At 41.5% G+C, this 19584-nt stretch overlaps 1 protein-coding gene across 1 annotated transcript in view; it reads right to left on the reverse strand.

Moving 5' to 3' along the window:
- The window catches only part of LOC146656468 (heterogeneous nuclear ribonucleoprotein L-like), a 77731-nt gene that overhangs the window by 26824 nt on the left and 31323 nt on the right, over positions 1–19584 (reverse strand). The window contains exons 5-8 of the mRNA XM_085427212.1: positions 18381–18466; positions 14274–14370; positions 13715–13787; positions 4721–4792 (exon numbers count right to left, since the gene is read on the reverse strand). Of these exons, the coding sequence (XP_085283338.1) occupies positions 4721–4792; positions 13715–13787; positions 14274–14370; positions 18381–18466 (328 nt within the window). The remainder of the gene's footprint in view (positions 1–4720; positions 4793–13714; positions 13788–14273; positions 14371–18380; positions 18467–19584) is intronic.

A 19584-nucleotide genomic window follows, 5' to 3' on the forward strand; every position in this document is an offset into this window, starting at 1 on the left:
CTGCCCCTCTGTTGGTCTTCCTTGGTCTCTTGTGTTCTGGGGGCCTCTGGATGTCTGGAGTTTTGATCTCCTCCACACCTGCTTCACGCCCTGGAGGACGGGGCTGTGGCCCCCCCACACCCTCTAGCAGATTATTACATGAAGGAACCTTTTAAAAAAACAAAAAACAAGCGCGTCCATGCTCACAGGTGTACACACGGGTGATCACACCCACAAACTACACCCTTTTTGGCTCCTACCTCAAAGCACACTGTGTTCTGTTGATCTTATGTGCTGCACAATAATGTTTAACATTTAGTATTTACTGTCATATTCCCATATATCATTGTGATGTTGTTTATTCTATTACTCTTGTTCTCTTCTGCTTGCTTTCTTTTTTCTTTCTCAGCAGGTGATCCAGGTGATTGATATATGCATTTTTTTTTCTCTGCCCGTTCTGTTGGTTTTTGTCTTTTGCCCTTCTCCCCCGTCCCTCTTCTCAGCTGTTTCTCTTTCCCTCTTTCTTTCTCCCCTTCTTTCCCCCAGTCAAGTCTGTCCCGTATTCAGTAAGTGAAAATAAAATAAACAATAAAAGGTGAATCAAATGGACCATTACGGCAAGGCTGGGATGGTCAGTTTGGTAAAGTAAATCCGTTGGGCATCTTTCTTTGCCTTTAGACAACAATTCTGATGGCAAAAGAGCCAAACGGGACAGGCAAAAAAAAAAAATAATAATAATAATAATAATAATGTTGGTGGCGTCAGTTACACAATGGACCCAGAGCCAGCGCAACGTGCCAGCAGTGCACAGGCAGGAATGCATTTCTAACTTGGAAATTCCAACACCACTTCACATTTAAAGAAGAAAGGGATGAAGGGCGAAATCTGACCGTGCGAACTCTCTTTGCCAGCAACCAAGCTGCTCTCAGCGTCAAAAGACTCCAACCTAAAGAAACATCTGGAATTTCTTTTTTAAAAACTACGTTAGCCTACTGCAACTAACTTGTTTTAGTTGTGATAGCTGCCTGGGTTATGTACCACTTAAGTATCTTTGATGTACTATTGCTGTGTGATTTATTACTATTACTGAAGGCTACTCACCACTGAGCTAACATTGTTAGCTGCCGTTAGCTTAGGTCTACCTAGAAAAGAGCTGAGGAGAGCCATGGATGGGCGTCACCTAGCAGCCACTGTGCAGAAGCCACAGAGGGCTGTAGCGACGAGCCTGCAGGCTCCACCGAGTCTCGGGCCCAGAAACCCAAAGGCCATCCACACCCCAGACGGGGCCCGACAGACCATGGAGTCTGGGAGTGAGCCACTACATACCTCAGCACCCAGCCCTGGACACCAAGAACCAGCCACCAGCGGGTGGGGTCACCAGCCACTGAAAGGGAGTGTGGTGAGGGGAAATATGTTCTGAGAGAGGTGGAGTCTAAGACCCAACCTGACATATAGACACAAACATGCATTCCCACCCTCATCCAACATAGAGACACACAGAACTGTATGTAGTACACATGCTCACACTCCTCATACAAACACTATACTCCCGGGTCCAGGCACCAGCATCCCCGGAGTGGCAATCCACCCCCAGACCCAGAAGATGGTGAAGAAAACTGAAGGCTCTGCTTCCATTCTACAGGGTGAGCCATTTATATGGATACATCGTAATAACATAGGAATGGTTGGTGATATTAAAGTCCTGTTTGTGGCACATTAGTATATGTGAGGGGGCAAACTCCTCAAGATGGGTGGTGACCATGGTGGCCATTTAGAAGTCGGCCATCTTGGATACAACTTTTGTTTTTTCAATAGGAAGAGGACCATGTGACACATCACACTTGTTGGTAATGTCACAAGAAAAACAATGGTGTGCTTGGTTTCAACGTAACTTTATTCTTTCATGAGTTATTTACAAGTTTCTCTTTGTTCACAGCCATTGACATGTCGAAGAGGTTAACACGTGAGGAGCGAAATCATGTTGATATCTGGTGAACGCAGTAACCGGGTCATTGCAGCAGATTTCAATGCAAGACACCCTACGAGACCACCCATCTCCCATGCTACAGTTAGCAAACTGCTTGCTAAGTTTCGTGAAACTGGTTCAGTGTTGGATTTGCCAAAATGTGGACGTAAGAAAACTGTCACTACTGAAGAAACATCAGTGGCTGTCCTAGCTTCATTCAGCAAGAGCCCACAGCGTAGCACTCGCCGCATGTCACTGGAGAGCGGCATTAGTCGAACATCCCTTTGGCGGATATTAGCTACTCACAAATGGCACCCTTACAAACTCCAGCTACTGCAGCATCTCAGCGAGGATGACCCAGGTCGGTGCACAGAATTTGCAGAATGGGCAAAACAAAAATTGGAACAGGACCCTCAGTTCACGCAGAAGATTCTGTTCAGTGAGGCAAACTTTTATGTGAATGGTGAAGTTAACAAACAAAACCACCGCTATTGGTCTGACACTAATCCACATTGGATGGATCCCTCCAAGACTGTTGGAACAACAAAAGTGATGGTTTGGTGTGGTATATGGGGCACAACGATAGTGGGTCCATTCTTCATCAATGGAAACCCTCAAGGCCACTGGATGTTTGAAATTGCTACATGATGATGTGTTTCCCTCTTTATGCACTGAAGCTGGCACGTTCCCTGAGTTTTTCCAGCAAGATGGTGCACCACCACATTATGGGTGCAGGTCCGAGCATTCCTAGATGATCAGTTTCCTGGAAAGTGGATTGGTCGTCATGGGCCAGTTGAATGGCCCCCAAGGTCTCCCGATCTGACCCCCTTAGACTTTTATCTTTGGGGTCATCTGAAGGCAATTGTCTATGGTGTGAAGATACGAGATGTGCAGCACCTGAAACTACGGATACTGGATGCCTGTGCTGGCATTTCTCCTGCGGTGTTGCTATCAGTGTGTGAAGAGTGGGAGAAGAGGGTTGCATTGACAATCCAACACAATGGGCAGCACATTGAACACATTTTATAAGTGGTCAGAAACTTGTAAATAACTCATGAAAGAATAAAGTTATGTTGAAACCAAGCACACCATTGTTTTTCTTGTGACATTACCAATAAGTTTGATATGTCACATGGCCCTCTTCCTATTGAAAAAACAAAAGTTGTATCCAAGATGGCCGACTTCTGAATGGCCACCATGGTCACCACCCATCTTGAGGAGTTTGCCCCCTCACATATACTAATGTGCCACAAACAGGACTTTAGTATCACCAACCATTCCCATTTTATTACGGTGTATCCATATAAATGGACCACCCTGTACTTTTACACAGTGTTGGGCGAGTTACCTTGAAAAAGTAATTAATTATAGTTACTAGTTACTTCTCCACAAAAGTAACTAAGTTAGAAACTGAGTTACAAGATTCTAAAAGTAATTAATTACTTGAAAAGTAACTATTGCGTTACTTTAAAAAAATGTTTAACCCTCTGGGGTTGTTTTTGCTCATAAGCAGAGTGTTGCTGCGCTGTCCTTAGACCGTAAACAATATTTTTATATATTTTATTTATTGTTTACTCTATTTAATTTGTAAAATATGTGTACACACACACACACACACGTAGAAAAATATTTAGTATACACATCCAGAAATGCATATACTATTATATATTGTACATATATTTATTAGTTTCAGATGTAGCCATTCTTGTATTTTGCTTGTTTACATTATTGTATTTTGCACAACTCTGTTGCTTGTGAAGCTCGCACACAAGAATTTCACTCACATGTGCTGTACCAATGTACCTGCACATGTGATGTGACAATAAAAGTGATTTGATTTGATTTGATAAACGTGACGAAACTATTGAGGAACAAACACGCGTATATATTGTTTATCATGACTCTGGTTTTACGAGGCCTATCAACACAATTTATAAACTGGTATATGTCACCTTGTTGCTTTGTCTTTAAGTGGTCATGTTATTGGCTTACCACCACTACTTTATTCTTCCTCAGTCAAACAGCAGCACTCATGCGATCGTTTTGCCCCCTTAGCTCCAGGTTTTGTGCCTGATTATTTAAGACCTTGTATGTGAGGAGCAGGATTTTGAATTCTGGATTTAACAGGAAGCCAAAACAGGAGAAATCTGCTCTCTCTTTCTAGTCCCTGTCAGGACTCTTGCTGCAGCATTTTGGATCAGCTGAAGGCTTTTCAGGGAGTTTTTAGGACATCCTGACAATAATGAATTACAGTCGTCCAGCCTGGAAGTAATAAATGCATGAACAAGTTTTTCAGCGTCACTCTGAGACAGGATATTTCTAACTTTATATATGTATATAAGAATATATTATGGCTTTACGGGATTTGTAAATCATCACATTCTGGGGTTTCTTTTGGGGTTTTTTTTTTACATTTTACTCAGTGTTCCAACTTTTTTAGCCCCGTGGATGTATCGACATAGTGGGAGTTCAAAACAGGTAGATTTCGAAGCATCAAAGAGAGAAACCAGGTCACTGTTGCCATGTGCTTTGCCTTCACAACAGTCGAAAGGAAGAAGTCATTGTAAACACAAAAAGCTGTCTTCAGCAGAACCAGGTCAGACACCTGGCAGATGACGGAAAGACAAAACATCAACTACGAGAGAAAGAAGGCAAAGAGTTAACCGAGTGTCTTTTTTTGCCATCAAATGAGTTTTTATTTTCTATTTAATTGTGATTATTCCTGTCTTTGTACTGTGCATTGTGTCTTCATGCTTGTGAAAAATCCTTACTTACCATAACCATTATCACTGTAGGAAGATGGGTGTTCGCCTAAAATGGCCTGTCTCTGTCTTCCCTTTCCACGGTCTGAAATACATACAAATACAGATAACACAAACCAATTATGTGAATGCGAGAAGATTTCACATATACTGATTTAAATGACATTAAAGAACACTTGGAAAGTGTTTCATTCATTCACTGCCTCGTTAGAGATCTGTTAGTACCAATCAAATGGTCCATTAAGGCCGAATGCTTGAACGGGCTGGGTCTGACTGTCTGACTGAGCCTATGTTTGGCAGTGCTTATGTGCTCCCAGATCTCAGCGATTAACTTGATGATTAAGTCTTAATGTGTGACAAATAAATAATACTCTACTTCATCATACTGTTTGACAGACAGTCACAAAGTAAAAAAACACAACCAGAAGACAAGAGAAAGTGTCCTCCACTAATCAGAAGGCTGACAGTTCAGTTCCCAGCTCCAAACAAGCAAGTTAATCCTAAAAATGGAAATACAGGAGGTTAACAACAAGGTGGAAACCATCTAAAAGAGTTTCAGCTGAAACCCAAATAAATGCACCAGAATGATGAAAATAGTAAAGAATTCAAAAGAAATGGAAAGTGTACCACAACATCTATCAGACATGGTGGAAGGCAGCAATGAATGACTGCCCGTGGAACAGGGTCGCCGGCGTTTATTGATGATGTGTCTGCTGGTAAAAGTCTGAATTGTATGGTGCAAGATTCTCTGCTCAGGTTCAGTCAAATGGATCTACACAGCGCTTCACAGTACAAATGGATCCTGCCAAAGAAACCCAAGAGTGTCTCAAAGCAAAGAGGTGGGAAACCTTTCAGTGGTCAAGACCTGATCTCCACCCGACAGAGCATGCTTTTCAGTTACTGAAGGAAAAGAGACCAACAAAGAAGAAGCAGCTGAAGTTGGCTGCTTCAAAGGCCTCGCGGAGCGTCTACAGGGAGGAGACAGTGTTTTGGATTCTTGACTATATCTTTAAAAATCAGAGCCAGTTATTAACAGTGCTACATTTAAAATGATGCAATGTTGCAATTTTGAGTTTGATCAATCACGACTCACATCTGGAGCATTCATGAAACAGTTCAGCTGAACGCTCTTTTAAAGCAGGATTTACAGTTTGACAAAAAGGCCTCCGTTTCTTCCAGTGTTCATATTCCTGCAGAAACATCACAGAGGAAATCTGTTTCCTCCATCTATGTTTATTGTGGGATTCATTTGGAACTGAGGGGTAGCTTCTATCTGATACTGTGCCCATGAAAGAGAACGACACAGTCCTGCAGAGCCATGGCAGATGCTGCTAATAGCTGAGATCTGAGACACTAACATGCCACTTCTTTGGTACAAATCTCTGCCACACAGATTCACTGAAATATTGCCCTGGCTTTCCTAAATATTACATTATATTACAGTATTATAATAAATATCATTGTGACATTTTCTTGGACTGGGAATAACACAGACAACTAAGAATGCTGCTGCTTAACATGGTCAGTTTTTAATACATCAGATAAACTCTCAGTTTTAACAGCTGTAAATCCACACGAGCACAACAAGCATGCTCAGCGGCAGACTACATGTGAAGGTTATTAATGTCCTTTATATGCCTTCATTGTGTTTCCGGTTGAGTTGAGTTGGCCAAATTAAAACGGTCATGCTATGCACATGACAACTCAAGAAAAAGAAGATTTTATCGATGCCATCTGCCATGCAGAGATCAGAATTTCAAATGAAAAAGATCAGAAATGTGAGGTTTCAAAGTGAAATGAAGAGCAGCTGCTGATTTTCTACAGTAGTTTTTTGTGTGTGTTTGTACACATTTATTTCTATTTATTTAATCCCAGCTGCTCCCAAAAAATAACAACAAAACTACTTATGGTGGTAATGGAGGTGAAAAAATAAGAAAAACAGTTTTGTGGTGGTTTTATTCAGAGAAGAGCAGGAAAAACAATACAAACACATGTGAACAGAGATAAGAAAGAGACAGTACCTGTGAGGCATCAAGCTTTCTCTTTTTTCTCCCTCAGCACAAAAGAACATCAACCTGCATTACATTATCATCACAATGATAAAAACATGACCATTATCAAAACTCTCATCCATCAAAGCATTACATACTGTATATGCTACACACATGTTGGAGGCACACTGACATGACACAGACTTTCTGACGATCGGTCCCATACGTACTGCCAGGATAGCGTCTTATCCACAACACGTCTGTCTGCAGTGCTGTGGATCAATCACTGTGTCACATGGCTGAAATATGCACCCACTCAGGACCAGTGTTGGTCAAGTTACTCGAAAAAAGTAATCAGTAACTAATTACTAATTACTTCCCCCAAAAAGTAATCCAGTTACTTTACTGATTACTTATTTTCAAAAGTAATTAATTACTTAGTTACTTAGTTACTTTTTAAAAACACGATTTACAACCTGAAGAGGTGATAAAGCGATAGCTCTTTCAGCCCAATTCTACTTTTTCTGCATAATCCATCATACAAAATGTAATCAAATGGAAAAGTCTCTTTTTAAAACTTGTTTTATTAGTTTTAATCTTTTAACTTTATGCATCAAGCAAAAATTTAATTATATGCAACATTCACTGACTGGAACAAATTTGTTTAACATTTAAACCTATTTTCTGCACATTCCAGCACATAAAATAAAATATTTTTTGTGTTTACACTCAGTCTTTCAAATAGATGCAAGTAAAACACAGCAGAAAATAAATAAAGTCACAGACTCAGCGGTCCTGTTGCTCTATTTTCACCTGTAAAGCAGGACTACGGTAGGCGGAGGTTTACCGTGGTGCAGGTGTGCCGCAGCGGTCAGTGGAAGAATCCACGAGTTTCTCTGTGAGTTTCCCATTACGTGGTAGCTACTCGGTGCTTGTTGGAAGTTTAGGGGGGTTTTTTTCGCTGTAAAAAGAAGTTTTCTTCCCACGCACAGCGGACACTAATGTTTTTGTCACTTTTTATGGAATCAAACTCAAAGTAAGGTCAGTACTTCCACGCTTTAAACGCTGCACGCTCATACTCTCTCTGCACTCGATATATGATGCACTGTTGATCTGCACACAGCTGTTGTCACGAACGTCGCACTTGCTTACGTCACTGTCATGAGACGTTCTCGCAAAATAAATCATGGTTTTAGTAACGCAGTAACGCAGCGTTCCTACGGGAAAGTAACGGTAATCTAATTACCGTTTTTGCAGTAATCCCTTACTTTACTCGTTACTTGAAAAAGTAATCGGATTACAGTAACGCGTAACCCATCTCTGCTCAGGATAGTGGAGACAAACTGGACTCCATTTCAGTGAATCAAACTGGGATGACACAACCAGTTTTACGTTTACTTTCCACATGAGGTTGGATTTGTGTATTTATGTGTTTGTCTGTTTTCCATGAATAAATGAAATCATCGTTTTATATCTACTGTGTTTTTGTCAACGGCTAAAATTTGCTTGACAATCTGAAACATTTCAGTGAAGTCAAGTAGGTGACAAACAGTTTTTCATTACACTGTAGAAATATGCACTGCAGTGAAATCAAAGGGTTCACAGTACTGTGTGACCTATCAGGTCATTAAAGTAACATACAACACGCTTCAATGCAACTTTCCTTTGATTTAAAGAATAAATTCTCAGCTCCCAGGTGGTGTTAAATTTATCATATAAATAATTCACTAACTATTTTTGTATTCTGGCAAGAATTTAACAGTAAAATACTCTTTTTGCTTTCCCCTGCTAAGCTTAGCAGATTTAGATCATTTTGTTTTGCACTCTGAGCCTGCTTGTGTATTAAAGTATCTGCTATGATGATAATGATAAGCTCAGTGTGCGTCTTTGCTGAGGGTGACCCTGACTGCATGATTTTGGGTTGTCTGACAACAGGCTAAGATGTTGTGAGAGGATCTGTAGTTGACGAGCCAAAACAAACCAGTACATCTGACTGTATTGATTGCAGCTTATGTATGTTTAAATATCCGTCACCTACACCTGCTGATGTTTTGGTCTCTGTTTGCGTTTGTTAAATGTTCAGCTTACATTATATGCACATCACCCATATGTAACATAAGATTCACCCAAATTTCTGTCTGTGATTGAATTGTGATGCAGCTCTCCAACGGAGTTGCACCTCCTCCCAAGATAGAGGATCCACTGGATGCTAATCACTGTGCTATGATCCAATTTCTTTCATGGACAGTATATTTTTACAATCGTGTGATCTCACAAAAGCGAATCAAAGCAAACCCCTTTGACATCATGTCCTCTTTATGATAGATTAATAGTAGCAGCAGTTATTGGATGAACGGACTTCAGAACCCACAGAAGGGGATTCTCAACATGCATCAGATACCATCTACATGGGAGTGAAGCTGTTAATAATTGTATCATGCACTCCCAGATTTGGTCTGAATACAAAACGAAGAACGTCAAGAGACGTTTTCACCTGTGGTCCCAGGTGAGCCAAGAATGGTCTCTCCAGCGCATTAATTACACAGGATGTGAGGACAAGTGGTCAACAGTCATTAAGCTTAGGTGTGTGGTTCATTAAGTGCAGTTTGCAGACACAAATCAAACATGCAAAGTGTACATAGCCGCATTTGCCTACCTTTGCAACAACTGTGGTTGCTACAGGTTGTTGTTTAACGAGAGGACTACACTATGGTCAGACCTTCCAGTGCAGGGCATAGAGCAGCTCTAGCACCCCATCTTCTCAAGTGGGACAACGGACATACTATTGATGCAGTCTGTATTCCAACAGCTATCAATACCCAACCCACAGAAGCGTGCTTTCACAGGAACACGTCGGGGACTGACATTTCTATTCACCCAAAAACTCTGCAGGAACAAAATGATGAACGTGCAAAACATGGAGGAGTGAAAGCAGCAGAGTATGACAGGGTAGAAGAAAAGGGGCAGGTTGATGGAAATGCACATTGGCACAGAGAAGCAGAGAAAGTCAGAGACGAATGGCGTTCGAAGATGCACTCAGCTGTCTGTGGATGAAAGTAGATAGAGCTCACTGTATGAATGTATGGTTAAACGTGACTTGCTGTCTAAAGTGATGATCATTTTATCTCACTATTATTGTCATTATTATTTTATATTATTGTTCTGTTTATTTTTATCCTTCTGCCAAACTAATTTCCCCTTGTGGGACAATAAAGAAATTGAACTGAACTGAACTGAATTTAAAGTAGAAAAGTATCACGTCAGTATCAGTCCGCTTCCATTTCCATAAGGTTAATAACCTCATGCTAAACACAGCTACTAAAGTAAAAGGTACAAGTAATATGTAGGTCAGTCTATGAGCCCATAGCTATATGCTCTCCTCTGGTAACGTACCCTTTGACAACATCAACCACTTCCCCCTATGCAGCCAGGGCGACCTTGTTTGGGTAGTTTAACCATATCCATGAATGGCTCTGTTAGTCAAAAGCAACAGAACCTGTGGCTGATGAGCATGTTTATTTTATCAGCAGTGCAGGGAAAAAGAACTCTGTGCTACTTCCAGCTGCTCCCTTATCACAGAGGGCAACTTTGCATGTTTGATTTGAGTTTTCAGTGGCTGCTCTTCCTGACGTAACCTCTCCTTCTCGAACCAAACAGGGGATCTTTTACTTGAACAGAGTTTCAGACAACCGATATTCTGGGTTCCTTGATGTGCTGCTGGTGCTCCTCAGAACACTGTAGCTTGAAACACTGCTGCATTTTTTCACTAGCACAAGGAACTAACAAAGGGGTGCACAGTCACTGTGATAGCGTGACTGGTCTTCTTCTGTGGTGTGGGAGGGACCCAAACGGCTCTGTGGCTTTACCCAGTTTTAGAGGCCGTTCACACCACCTGGCTGCTGCCAGTAATGTGCAGAACTGCATCAGTCTTCTGGGCTAGTATTCTAACCTGTTTTAGCTGACACAACATATTACAGCCAAAAACAAATCTAGGTTTGGGCCCAGGGCTGGACATTCTGGTAAAAGCTGTAAGGCTATAAAGATAAAAATAAGAGATAAAACATTTTAAAATATGATTTGTTTGATCATCTAAAAATGTATTTCATGCCAAGATAATACTTCATATTTATGTGAATCTTCCCCAAAGTGCCTCATTTAGAGAAGGTCCAAAGCAGTCTCCCCAGTGATGGTTTACTGTAGCAGCCATGTTTAAATACAGTCCCCCTCAAACACACGTGCACAAGTGTATGTATAAAAATACAGTTCACTAGCTGGGCCCACGTCCTCATTTGAGGTTTGACAGCGTTTTAGTAGATAATGGTGAATGGTTGGCCATGAATTGAGCTGTGGTTTGGGGAAGGCCTCAGAGGAGACTGGCGGCTCATCATGTACTAAATAGAAGTTAAGAAGTTAAAGAATTGAAAAGGGGAGGGAGGGGCATGTAAACGAGAACGAACAGCTTGTAGAACTGGGGGAACACATATAGATGAGAACCAGAAGGAGCGTGTTTGGAGGCGTGGTCCCTGAAGTTCAGATACTTTATCTCCAAATATATAACTTCTATCAAAGGAACACAAATTCATTCATGTAGGTGCTGGATGGTGGAAATGATTAAAGCAGCACAAGAAAAGAGCAGCTAGTACAGAGGGAATATAAAGCAAACTAAAACTGAGCAGTAAAGGTACTAGCAACCACTATTGTGGAAGCTAAATACATAAAGAAATACATTTTCATACTCCACCAGAGACCCCAACACACCCCAGCCTCACTGGTGACTTGCCCCAGTCTGTGTCAATGCAGTGCACCCCCATGAAATCATATAACACAGCAGATAAAATGTATTTAGTGACTATTTCAACTAAACAGAGTTGGGACCAGTTCATCACAAAAACAATCGTTTAATGAATCATTTTAAAACAAGGCTGTTTAAGGTTATATTAGGCAGCCAAAACTAAAATATTTAGTGGTCGTTAATGGCACTTCGGGGAATGTCAGAGTCTCACAGAGACTGTAACAAATAATAAATAATGCTCTGTGGATATCAAAAGAACATTTCACGGTGAAGCTGATACTCTGGGCAGCAGCTGTTAATGTTGCCATAGACTGAAGCCAGGGGCTGTGAGCTTACCGCTTTCAGATGTCGGGCAATTTTTAATCAGTGCTGTCTGAAAAAAAAAACAACAGTTTTTTTTTGAATTGAGTGAATTCAGGATGAACTGACTCCAACATCAGTCTCATCACACAGTTTCAGATAATGGACCACACAGGACTGCGATCACACAACACACTCATGCAGTAATACAACGTAACAACTTTTGGCTTTAAACAAGTCACTGATACATAGTAATGAATCTTTCTATCAAAATATACAAATCAAGGAGATTTAGATGGCTAAATGTAGAGCTCCTGATTAAGGCTGTCACAATATACTGGCTTTCATAGTTAGTATTTCTTAGAGTTTGCAGATTCGTGTACCTTTGCTGGTTGGCTGATAGCAGAACCAGGCCGTGTGGTTGACGGTGAGTCAGCACTTTTTCACCTGTTTGATTCTTTCCACCAAGAATTCAAAGGCTTGGCGGTAAACAGCTAACTCTGTCTCAGACACACTAGAGGCTGTCTTTGGTAAGAGCATGTTCATGCTAACTAACCTAAATCCTTTGGTAGTTCTCGAGTTACATAACTTGCTGTTCACATTAATACTGATTTAGAGTCTTTCAGTCTCATTTGAGATTTGCTATTTAACGTTTCATATTTGAGGATCTGCAATAACACCAACACTGCTTTTTTAACTACATGGCAAATTTAGACACTTGAACCCAGATACACATGTGAAGGAAGCTGACACGCCTACTCACAGTCTTTATTTATTCACATGCCTATCTACCAGAATATTTAGCTGTCATCTGAATAGCTACTGTATCTGCTTCTCTCCGTTTTTCAGACCTGTAACAGCCAATGAAATTCTCAATTTAGTGTTCTATCTTAATTATAAGCAACATTGTAAAGATAGTTCTTAGTTTATCGTTTTTGGATACCATTTTTGCAGTAAGGTGTCATTAAAAATCTGATATTGTGACAGCTCCAATTCAGACAAAATAAAGCAACAGAGAGCAGAGTTTTGATACTCATAATGTAGAATCACATAGCCAGAAACTCAACTTATTACCCAATAAGGTGTTTTCATCAGATTTTGAAGAGGAAACAAGGATTTGATTTCACTTGTTATGTCGATGTTTGGTAAAAAACATGCAAGATTGCTATAAAAAAGCAACACTGAAAGTTAAATCTAACATGTCGAGGCTCTGGAGAACAAAAGACGTTGTGCAGACCAGGTGTCAGGCTATGTGAGACTACTTCTGCAGACAAAAGGAGATTAAGAACACAGGGTAAAATAGGTGGAAAGGAGGCAGTGCTATCCTGCAGCGAGTGGCAGGGAAGGTGGCTCCTGGGCATGTTGAAGCAGCAGCTGCATGGTGGTCAGCAGGAGTGAGATCCATCTCTTTTTCTCCCTCTCTTTCTCTCTTTGCTGGGTTGCAAAGGTGTAGATGGAAGAAAGTTGCTGTGCATGGCCAGCCTGACGTTCTCTGCTCTCTCACTGTCCCTCAATGTGTCTCTCTCTCTTTCCCCACAGTAGGCAGAGGTGCAAGATTGTCAGAGGTCGGAAATTGGCTGATATGAGAGTGTTTTGATTGGAGATGTAGAGGCAGGAGGCGTAGGAGTCTCGGTGTGATGGAGAACTATGTTCCGGGACAATTTTCAGGACTAAACTGAATCCACAGTCAGAAACAGGCAAATAACAACTGAAGATTTGGCCACGGATTCACAAATCACTAAAAGGTTTCCTAAAAGAGCTGTAGTGAAGGTGAATATGTCCCCACAGAGAATTCATGCTGAAAACAGTCCTACCTTCAACATTACAGCAGCTCAAGTATTGCAAAAAGACAGGAGCACCTCAAACAGTCAACCTGTCTGAGTCTGACCGTACGGCTGAAGTTAAAAGGGAGACTTTGACCTACCTCGTCTGACCAGGTATGGTTTTGTGTAGTCCCAGCTCTCGTTGTCATTCTTAATAACATTCAGACGTGTTGGCTGTTGAAAAGAAAGATGAAAAAAGATTCACGATCTAGCTGGATGGATCTGTGATACCAAGGAGAGTCTCAGAAGCCACTGAAGAAAACTCCAAACACTGCAGTGCATCAACAGTTTATGAGTTTGTCACACATTTGTATACCTGTACAGTCATTTCATGACACAAAGCATAAAGTGCACAAAAAGAAATTAACCAATTTAATTTATTCATTTAAATTCTAAAATGTATTTTGAAATGTGCAAAATTTAAGAGTAACATTTGAGATTTAGTTCTGGTGTGGGTAAGGATCTATTACTGGTTATACTGAGAACCCAAACAGGTTCAGTACACTTGATTTATTTGTATATAAAACTAACTCAGGTTGGTAGAAAGTAGATTTAACACATTCTGAGTATCGTTTGCCGCAGGAAACCTTGCAGTCAGGGTAAATCAGTGCTGTCTACATAGCACAAAAACACTGTGGATGCTGCTGATGTTTCTCTTACCCTTGCATATTCAATCTTTAGTGTACAGCAACCTGCATAGATGTCAGCTCCATTCAGAGCTGCTTTCGCCTTCTGAGCACACTGAACTGACTCAAATCTGCAGAAGCTTGGTTAAGGAGAGGACGTTCAAACACAGAGATATATAAATGACATACATTTGCAGATACTTATCCATAGCTACATTCAATAATGGCAATGAAACCACATAGAAGCATGGGTAAAATACATACATTATTCCTTGCTCTGCATCTTCCTCACTCTTGTTGGGACTGTGGTTAATCCTGCACTTCTCCATGGCTGGTGCTAGCAACAGCAGCCTTTTGTGAATGTGAGGGCTTGTTACTAGTTGCTGGCTTGACTGTTGACCATGCAGCACCAGCAGACCAGACAGCTAACCTGCCGGTTAATTAGACACATTTTGCTGCATTTATTTGTTGTTTCTTTCTCTTTTTCTGGCTTTTCAGCTCCACCTTTTTCAAAATACACTCCGTTCTACAAGTTGTGTGAGTGCACAGCAAAGGTAGGTACTGTTAAGAGATTTGAGTGGGAAACACAGTGCCAGTAATGGAAATGAAAGAATGGGCTGCTGTAGCATGTAGGGCCGGTGTGCACCATCCCTTTAATTTACACATCTGACCAAAAGTGTGTCACCCCATTGGTCAAATGTCCAGTATGCCAGATTACCGTCCAGCCCAGCCTGGTATACTTAAGGACTCTGAGCACGCCTGCTCTCGTCTGATCTGGGAAGCTAAGCAGGGTTGGGGCTGGTTATTACTTGGATGGGAGACCACCTGGGAATACCAGGTGCTGTAAGCTTGGGTGGGGGTGGAGCAGGTCATCTACTGATTGGAAGGTTGGTGGTTCGCTCCCTGGTTCACCCTAGTCTGCATGCCAGATACCATTAGCCAACCCTAAGTTGCTCTCTGATGCATCCATCTGTGTGTGAATGTTAGTTAGTGAGCACTTAAAATCACAGCAGAAAGTGCTTGTGAATGTGGCACGCTGTATTAAGTTCTTTGAGGACTCTGAGTAGAAAAGAATCAGACCAGTTACTGTAGGACAAAAGGCAGGATACAAACTTGACTGGTCCCAGTCTGTTACAGTGCAAATAGAAAGAGACAGACACTTGTATGGGCGATTAAGAACCACCCACTAACCTACCCCTACTGTGACATAAGACACAATCCAATTTACATTTAGTGGCCAACAGAATATGAACATGGGTTTCTGTGTCGTGTCTAAGAGTCTTGTCTTCTGCCACTGCAGGCTGACACGCACTCCCACAGCCGTTAACATAAACCCCCCTCAGCAGTGTTTCCAAAACTCTCTGTTTTAGGATCCTTAAGCATGAGGGTTATGAATGACAAGAAAGAATGTAGCCCTGCATCAGACTGGCGACCTGTGCAGGTGTACCCTGCCTCTTGCCCTGTGGTAGCTGGGATAGGCTCCAGCCCCCCCACCGACCCTGATAAGGAAGAGTGGAAAAGAAAGGATGGATGATGGAAGAAAAGCACTAAATGATTCATGTCAAATAATGCATGAAAACATATCTCTCTGGATGAGTGTCAAGGATACAGTCAACCCTTGAAATTCACGAGAGTTATGTTCAAAGAGGACCCACAGATTGTGAAAAACTGCAGATTTTGGATGTGGTCAGAAATGCCTATTTTTATAGTTTAAACACCAAACGTGAATTTGGGCAGGATCTTAGGGCTTTCACAAAAAACATTGCCGTGTCCAAATTCATAGGCTGCATCCTCCTGAGGACATGGCCTTCGCGGTCTAGGTGCGCCAGGTCCTCCGAAGGCCGGGTAGGCCGGAACGAGCAGCTGTGAAATTGGACGGTGAAGCCTTCAGATCTGCGTCACCGCTGTCTCAGGGGCGTTTAATGAACTCGGCCGTCTGCTCCTTGCTGTCTAAAATATAACAGGACACTGGAGTAAACTCTCGACCGTCTCACACTACTGTTTAATCAGTTTTCTGTTTGACGTTTATTCAGCTGTGTAAAAACTAGAACTTTAATCTCAGCCAAACCGATTTACTCAGGAACAAATAAAAGACTGAAAAAAGCCAAACAATAACATTTTGAAATTATCTAAGTGACTCATATGTCATGTTTAACCTGAGTAGTGAAAGACGGCGGGTGTTTTGAAAACGATGTGCTGGGAGTCTGGTGTTCTCGCCGGCTCTAGTGAGGCTTGAACCCCGGGCTAGCTATCGAGCTGGTGGGTAACAGATGTCTCGGAAAACGTCAGAACGCTTTTACAAATATGTGATGTCTTGATAAACCGAGCAGATATTTGAAGTTTACGCAGCTACATTCTGAAAATATCTTAAAAGTTTGTTTTGTGTCCCAGAAACAGTAATAAGAGTAATATTAAAACTAACAGGGCTCTAGACTAACTTTTTGTCATGGGCGTACCGGTACGCCTAACTTTAAAAAGTTAGGCGTACCACCACAAAAGTTAGGCGCACACAGATTTTATAATAATTAATATAATGTGTTTTTCTGGATACACTGTGCTTTCTCAGCATTCAAAGATTGATGACACCGTGTCAGAGCACTGGCTATTAATTTCAGAAGCATCAGGCCTTAACAGAAAAGTTAGCAATAGTTCTTTTCCTATTACAGCTACATCCACGTCTGTCGTGCCTAGGCTGCTCATAGGGCTGGGTATCATCACTGATTTCTACAATCCATTCGATTCCGGTTTTCAAAGTCCCGATTCGATTCAACTTAGCCTCAGACAGTCAGAAATATTATAATTCTGATCATTTATCAGTACTGACTTCATCAGAATTGTGAACATCACAGCAGATGCCTTTGTGTGAAAGTAACTGAGAATAAAACACAGAAAAACATGAAGGAGATTTTCCTGGTCTGGCTTTTTATAGCAGATAACCTTAAAAATATTCTACAATGTTCTGCATATAAAGTTTAAATTTCTTCAGTATTGAACAACAGAAAAAACAGGCTTTCTTGTCCGAGGTCATTTAAGTGAAAAAAAGAAAAGAAAAAGACAGCAGCCACAGCGCTGTGAACAACAGTAGACTGGTGGGTAATAAGCGAATGAATAATACAGAAAACAGAGATTGGAGACGGGAAACTGTTCTTGAAGTACAGAGAGAGAGAGATAGAGAGAGCTAGCGGTGCATGGAGTGTGATTTTAATAGTCGTGGAAGCAAAACAGCAAAATTCATGACGACATTGATCAAATGTGAAGCGCAGTTTGCTGCTTCTTTTGCTGCTGGCTCGGTGAATTTTGGTTGGAGAGACAAAACCTGCAGCTCAGAATCAGCGCAAAAAGACGTAAACACAGCGCGGACCGAACGCATCAGAACCGCTAAGCTCCGACAGCGTGTCCGTCTACGGGCCGTCGGGTGAGAAAGCCTAGAAAGACAAAGCTGATTCTGATGCGTCGGGTCTGTGTTTACGTCTTTGTGTGGAGTCCGTGTACCTGCTCTCATCTGCTGTTTGGTTGTTGTTGAAATGGTTTTGTGAGCTTTAATCTGAGAATCTGGCGTTTCTGGCAAAACACAGTTATATTTAAAAGTCAGGATCTAATGAATTGATATCGCTTTATTCAAGCTACTCACCTCCCACTTCCACCTGCACTTTCAACTGGACCACGGCCAATCAGAGAGGTCCCGCCCCTTACTATCTCTGATTGGTTTAGTCCACGATAGGGGCATAATGTGTGTCTGTTGTTGACCACAGGGAAGGTTGCAGTTTTTTTTTTTTGCTACCCGAACATTTGGTCGCACAGGTGCAACCAAATATCTTTTTTTAGTCGCACCACTGAAAAATTTGGTCGCATTTGCGACCAAATTGGTCACACTCTAGAGCCCTGACTAAGTAGCTGCCGCCATTGTTGTAAACCGAAATTGGCTTTGAATTCTGGGATAGGTTGGGCCACGAAGGATACACCTGTATCCCGTCACTGTGACGTAATCGGCCTACAAATGCGGCACCGGAAGGATGCAGCCCATGTATTTGGACACGCCCCATGAGAACACTCGGTGACACACTGAAGATAGCTACGTGTGGTAAACTGTTATGATGCAGAGTGTGAGGAACACACAGATTCACCCACTCAGTAAGGATACTCCACCATGGCTTGGATTCCATTTCGTTTAAAGATGACGATCCTCAGCACACTGCCAATGGGGTTACATACAGTGTACAGAACATCCTGCATCAATTTGGACACACACACACACAAAAAGACAAAATGCAGCATTAGCGTTAATCTATGAGTTTCTAATGGTGAGACCTTCATGTATGAAGGTTAAGACATGTAACTGGAACAGTGATGGTTTTGTATTTTTAACTCCATTCACTTTTATGTATATATTTCTTTATAGCCAAATCACAATGGCAATCATGACAAATATAACTGAGACACCTGATGTAGCAGAAATTTATGGAAGCCCGTTTCCGCCACAAAAAAAAAAAAAAAGGATCCATAACTCAAAATTTCGAGTTATTTTCTCAAAATTTCGAGTTATTTTCTCAAAATTTCGACATATTAACTCGAAATTTCGATTTATTAACTCAAAATTTTGAGAAAAGCAACTCGAAATTTCAAGTTAGCGCTGCCAATCAGTAATCTACGTGAATGACGTCCTTTCCTCGTTACCCGGAAGCTGAAGCCCTCAGCTACAAATGCTACAGCTAAGCTACCGGTATTACATCCAGTCGTGAATGCACAGATTGCTGAGTGTTTTCAGCCTGGCTTCACAAATGATGAAATCCCCGTGTTATTAGCTGAATCACATGGTGTTACTATCAGCAAACGTACTCGCGAAAGAGAGCAAATTTGTTGGGATCTGTTTTTGAGTGCGCGTTCCTCTCAGAATCAGAATCAGAAAGGGTTTTATTGCCAAATGTTGAGCAGGTTTACAACATTAGGAAATTGCTGCGGTGCTTCAGTGCAAACATAGTGTCATAAATTACGCTTAAATAGACATGAAAATAAAAATAAGAATAAGAATTAAAAGTGCTACGTAGATAGATACAGTATATACATGAGTGCAGGTGGTGATCAGTGCCAAACATGGAATGATGCAGTGAACACAGCGTAGGGTCATGTGTTAGTGGTGGGAACAGTCATACGGTTATTGTTCGTGTGTCCAACAGCAGAGGGGAAGAAACTGTTCTTATGGCGAGAGGTTCTGGTGCGAATGGGCCGGAGCCTCCTGCCCGAGGGGAGCATATGCTTCCGGGTAACAAGAAAGCGACCTCATTCACGTATATTTTTGATTGGTAGAGCTAACTTGAAATTTTGAGAAAAGTAAATTTTGAGTTATA

This window comes from Rhamphochromis longiceps, linkage group LG13 (genome assembly GCF_057381845.1).
Source record: "Rhamphochromis longiceps isolate RC_006_pf linkage group LG13, R_longiceps_female_GT1.1, whole genome shotgun sequence".
NCBI lineage: Eukaryota > Metazoa > Chordata > Actinopteri > Cichliformes > Cichlidae > Rhamphochromis > Rhamphochromis longiceps.